The sequence below is a fragment of the Eutrigla gurnardus genome (assembly GCF_963514095.1).
Source record: "Eutrigla gurnardus genome assembly, chromosome: 9".
Classification (NCBI taxonomy): Eukaryota; Metazoa; Chordata; class Actinopteri; order Perciformes; family Triglidae; genus Eutrigla; species Eutrigla gurnardus.
Window position 1 is genome coordinate 2,792,434 of NC_139923.1, and position 5,874 is coordinate 2,798,307.

Below are 5,874 nucleotides of genomic sequence, written 5' to 3' on the forward strand. Positions count from 1 at the left end.
TATAAATAAAGGGGCTTGGGGCAGATAAATAGGACTCAGATGCAGATTGGCAACGGTAATGACAGGCTTTATTTTCTGCAGTATCTCAGAAGACAGAGTGATAAAACAACAGGCTGTGGAACTCTAAATGTCCAAAGGACAATACAACTAGGACAGATCATAACAAGAACAAAAAACACTCCCGCGGGAGGAAACAGGGAAACCTACTCTGATCTAGGAAAACTATATTCTATGAAATCTTATCAAACAAAAAATCACTCAAGGAGGAAAAGCGTACAGGCTATAAATGTAACTACTCTCTCTATACTGAAAATCTACAAACTAAAAACGAGGAAAAGCAAACGCTATGAAATTAAACTGACTAGAGCAAACAAAAGACTGACTCAAAAATTTACAACTCAAAATCGCTCTTCCTAAAAGGAATACTTGAAAGGAAAAAAAACTTGACAATACTTATCTTAGGACTCAACAAGGCTGTGGACAAGGCTGTGATCAAGGCTGTGAACTCGACAGGACGGACGGACGGACGGACGGACGAACAAACAAACGAAATACTCTGGCAACGAGGACAGGGGAAGACAAAGGCTGTATTTGAAACCGCATACTACCGTACTGCCTACTACATACTGCGTTAGTATATACTGTATACTGCGTACTGAATGTGGGATTCAGTATGCTACTTCAGCAGGCCGACGCCGTTCACACCGCAGTATGCAGTATGCAAGTTTCCCAGAATGCATTTCGTGGCGACCGGCAGCAGTAGTTGTAAAACAGGCGCATATTTTTTCATGCGAGAAAGTAATCGTTTAGATCCCCAATGTGCGGTTAGTTTACCCAAATGACGGCTGTTTAGTAATTTGCCTCGATGTTTTCGGAGAAGTGAAGCTCCGGAAGGAGCGGGTCGTCTCAGAGGCAGCAGCCCGTCTCCAGAGGTGTTCCGCCGGCCAACATGCGTCGTCGTCCCGGGGGAGACAGCAAGCCAGTTATCTTAACCGCTGTTTGTAGTGGACAGTATACAGTATATAGCGCTGTCTCGGGAGCTCTGCATGTACAGAAATCACCAAATATTAATAAAAATTTTGAATTAACAGAGTACTTTTTTCATTTCATATGTACAACAGCCTGGGTTTCTATTGTACCTATATAGCTTTCGTCACAATAATCAAGTAGCCTATGCACTGTACTTATGTAAACAAATATAAACGCCGTACTGCTCCGGAGTACGTGACGACGTCATGAGGCTTATGGACAGTATAAAAGGTGAGCAGAGGCGGGAAAAAACTGAGGGAGACAAAGGAGAAAATTGAAAACAGCAAAATACTGTAAATGTCGTATTTATCAGTCGTAAGAGGCCACAATGTGGCACAAAGAAGACGAAGGAGGGAGAGGACCAGGATGAATCTTCTTTCAATCATATGTGAATATGAATATGAAGCCAATGTAAGTAAACCAAACATTTATAAGTGTCAGTTAGGGGCAGTTGTAGTTCTTAACCTGGGCATACAGTTGTGCCAGATAAGTCAATAAATAATATTCAGAGATAAACACGTTTATTAAGAAACAATTTATAAGGCCTTCTTGAAACAGTTAACTTAAAATAAGAGAACTTGAACAGTCATGTGAAGTGATACAACAAAGAAAAAACATTTGCCCCTGCTCCCACAGGCTGCGCCCCGAGGGCAATATTTACGATTAAATGCCCACACTCTTGTGGTCCGCCTCTTCTTGGGAGAGGGGGACTTAAGGCGAGACTTCCGCCTTTCAAGGCGGACAGTAAATGCCTTGGTCCAGGCTTTGGGGTGTGGCAAGGACCACGGATGGGGAGACGCCCTGGAGGTTGCAGTCTTCCTCTACTGGCTGGCCAGTGCCACCTCGTATCGGGTGGTATCGGAGGGCTTCGATATCCCCACCAGCACAGTCCACGATATTGTGCATCGGGTGGCAGACAGCATCATGGCCATCTATGCCAGGGTGGTCCATTTTCCTGCTGCAGATGAGCTGGAGGGCATTGGGGAAGGCTTTGCCCACCTTGCTGGCTCCCGTGCCTTTTGCCGTGTTGTTGGCTGCATCGACGGGACGCACGTCAGGATAAAGCCACCTGCAGCAAACAGGGATGATTACCTGAACAGGTATGCTGCATACAAAGTTCTATATAATCCCATCTTAATTAGGGCTGCAACTAACTATTCTTTTCATTATTGATTAATCTGAAGATTATTTAAATAATGAATCGATTAGTTGTTTGGTCAATAAAATGTTAAAAAATGTTGAAAAATATCAATCAGTGTTTCCCAAACCACACGATGACGTCCTCAAATGTCTTGTTTTGTCCACAAATCAAAGAGATACTCAGTTTATTGTCATAAAGGAACAAAGAAACCAGAAATATTCACATGTAAGAAGCTAGAATCAGAGAATTTGGACTTCTTTTTTCTACTCAAAACCGACACTTTGAGTATCAAAATAGTTGACGATTAATTTAATAATCGATTATTGTTCAATTAATCGATTAATTGTTGCAGCTCTAATGTTAATGTAAACTATTTAGTGATTTTTAAAAAATATATATATTTTTACACAGGAAGCTTTTCCACTCGATCCAGCTTCAGGCGGTCTGTGATCATAAGGGTTTCTTCCTGAACACATTCACTGGTATGGATGGTAAATCAATATTTAACAGGATGATAATAGGCCTAATTACTTTGACCTGGATTACATTGATATGTGATTTTTAAATTTTTTTGAGGAATATCGATTGCTTTTATTTGTGATTTAAAAGGTCTGTATCAGAAGTGTTTACAATCAAGTACTCATTTTTTTTTTTTCACGACCACTACTTACAGGCCTACCTGGTGCAGTCCACGATGCACGGGTCCTGCGGTGGAGCTCGATGTACCATCGGCAGCTCTACCCTCCTCCGGGCTGGATCATCCTTGGAGATGGGGGTTATCCCTGCCTGGCGACACCTATCTCCCTCATAACCCCGTACAGGGAGCCGGTGCAGAATCCTGTGCAGGCCAGGTACAACCGGCATCACTCCAGGGCCAGATGTGTGGTGGCGAGGGCATTTGGGATGATGAAAACCCGGTGGCGCAGCATCTTCCTGAAGGCTCTTGAGGTAAAAAAGCATAAGATGTGTGTAAATGTAACTAGTATGTAATGGCTGACAGCTGAGCAGTACATTATACAGAAGTACAGGTAAAAAAAAAATAGTTTACACAGCATTTTAATAAATTAGGATTAAAATGATTTTGGTTTTATGCAGTTACATAACTCACCTCTTTGTTTCTGTAGGTTAAATCTACCTTTGTCCCGGTGGTGGTGTCCACCTGTGCCTTCCTCCACAACCTCTCCATCCACAACGGGGATTTGGTGGAGCCAGATGTGGAGGAAGGGGTGGACCATGGAGACGAGGAGGAGCAGGCATACCAGCCCGGAGACCAAATGCCAGGGGACAATGTCAGAGACAGACTGGCAGCAGAGGTCTCAGCTCCTGGAGCCGTCGTCCCTGCACTGCAGGAGCATGACTATTAGTCACAAAGAATTTATTTGTATATATTATTTTGTATATAGTTGACATAAGTATAAGCCCTGTGAAGACAAACTGTAAAAATAAAATCTACTATACAAATAGAATGGCACTGCCTCGCCAGGATGTTTTTAGTTAAGGAATTTTTGGAAATGTACCTGAGGGTTAATAGTAACCATTCTCAAAACAGTATTAGCAACTAGGCAATTAATGTCATGCGTGTTCTCCCAAAATCTTTTTTTTTTAAACAATGTGCCTCATCCACCTTCATTGTGATACAAAATATAACATACAATAACATTTATGCAAGATGTCATACTGTTATATGACATCTTGCATAAATGTTATATGAATATGTTTTCTGGGATGACATAATTTGAACACCAGTGACACTAGAAACAAATATAAACAGAAAAATGCAATTTCTTTTTTAAAAACTTTCTCCAACATCAGCATTAATGACTTCTCCCTTCTCTCCTCCCTTTCTGCATTCTCTTTCTCTCTGTGCTCAGTCCACTCTCTCCATTCTCTCTCCCTCTTCTCTCTCCAATCGCTCTCTCTCCTTCCTCTCCTCTCTCTCCAGCTGCTCTCTCTCCCTCTTGTCTTCTCTCTCCAATCGCTCTCTCTCCTTCCTCTTGTAATGGGAATTTTGGATGTTTGTACTTTATAATCAGAATATTTGTCAGGCTGACTCGATCCGCATCTCCTCATCTGACTGTTATGCTATGACGAAAATGAATGCCTGTTTGTAGATGATATGAACATGAGTGCCACATTGACATAAGATAATTTCAGGACTATGACGCCTGTGTTCTGTAAATCTTGACCTTGCCTGTACATCTTGTCTTTGTAAGATCCGTCCTTTGGTTCCTCCTCCTTAAAAGGGAGATTGTTGTTGGACTCAGGGTCGTTCCTGCTGAGTCTGAACCTTTGCATCAGAAGGCAGGGGTGACCAGTCCCTCCTCTGCAGATGAGAATACTTAGTGGAATAAACCTCAGAGAAAAAGCAGATCCTGGTTGTTGATCTTTATTGGGCAGATTCATTTTTCCACAACACTCTCCTCTCTCTCCAGCTGCTCTCTCTCCCTCTTGTCTTCTCTCTCCAATCGCTCTCTCTCCTTCCTCTCCTCTCTCTCCAGTGCTTCTCTTTCTCGTCTTTCCTCCCTCTCCATACATATTCTTTCCCTCTCCTCATCCTTCTCTGAAACTTGAGAGAAGAGCTGAAGCCACTCGGACACCCTCTTCCTCTCGGCCACTGGTGGCTCTGAGGTGGCTTCCCTTGGAGAGGGAGGAGAGGCCACTACCACATCCTGGCTGGATGAATCAATTGAGACCGGAGGCACAATGCTGGGCCTCCGGCCCAAAAACTCATCCATCAATTTAAACCACCTCCAGGATGCGGCAGTGGCCTCTCCTCCCTCTGTGCTTACTCCCGTCTTGGGGGCTTTCAACTCCTACACAACACAATATACACACACACACACACACACACACACACACACACACACACACACTTGAAGCATCTTAAACATTTATACAACCTCATTTATCTTTTATATTTTCTAATTTAACATGTCTTGTGTACCTCTATGTTGACAAGTGATTGCATTGCAAAGGTCTAACAGAACGTGTGGAGGCCACTTTGCCAGCTTGATAACTTACCTTATATTTTTGTTTAACTTACCTTATATTTTTGTTTGAGGTTCTCCCACTTTCGTTTTACCTTGGTGGGCTCCACCTTCCCCACCAAGGCATTCACTCTGACAAACTCTCTGAATAAAATAAAATAAACGTAGTAACTTCAACAACAAGTTAATCCAACGTACCGGTATTATAATTCTAAAATCTAACAGAGGAGCACGACAAGATGAATTATGTAAGACTATTGCCTTCATTAAACGGCTTCGGAGTAATTATGATGGTTAACTGACTTATTGCAGGAGCTACCACGTCTCCCTCTGTCCCTCCCTCTCCCGAGCAACATCAGCGCCCACGAACCGATATCCCTACCGACTGTCCCTCGTCTCAGCGGCACCGTGACAGAAACTATTTAGCTTTTATATACTTAACTATTCAATTATTCAACTATTAACAACCAAACTTACTCGAAACCCTTTTGGGCGGCATTTCGCCTTCCACTAAAAAGGCTGTCGTTGGCTGCGCGCCACTCTATCAGCCGCTCCCGCACAGGTGGAAACAATCAGGGAATCAGGAATGACATCAGACCAGGGAACACATGAGGAAGGGCAAGTGACCTGAAACGAGAAGGGAGTTATTTTCAAAATAAAACAGGAAATGACAAGACCAAAACCCAAGGCGAGACATTACCTTACCGGCGTGACATA

The 5,874-nt window shown here is 43.0% G+C and overlaps 1 protein-coding gene across 2 annotated transcripts; it reads right to left on the minus strand.

Moving 5' to 3' along the window:
* Window positions 1-1,399: 1,399 nt before the first annotated feature.
* On the minus strand, window positions 1,400-5,666 carry LOC311018606 (uncharacterized protein). Of its 2 annotated transcripts, XM_084017642.1 has the most exons (5): window positions 5,635-5,661; window positions 5,214-5,301; window positions 3,279-3,513; window positions 2,850-3,112; window positions 1,400-2,098 (listed from the first exon to the last, which is right to left on the minus strand). In XM_084017642.1, the coding sequence occupies exons 3-5, from the start codon at window positions 3,354-3,356 to the stop codon at window positions 1,762-1,764; spliced, it is 678 nt and encodes a 225-aa protein (XP_083873768.1). In that variant the 5' UTR covers window positions 3,357-3,513; window positions 5,214-5,301; window positions 5,635-5,661; the 3' UTR covers window positions 1,400-1,761. The 2 variants fall into 2 exon arrangements, with proteins under 2 accessions (XP_083873768.1, XP_083873767.1); XM_084017641.1 differs by lacking the exon at window positions 5,214-5,301 and having other exon boundaries at window positions 3,279-3,508; window positions 5,635-5,666.
* Between the last annotated feature and the right edge of the window lie 208 nt (window positions 5,667-5,874).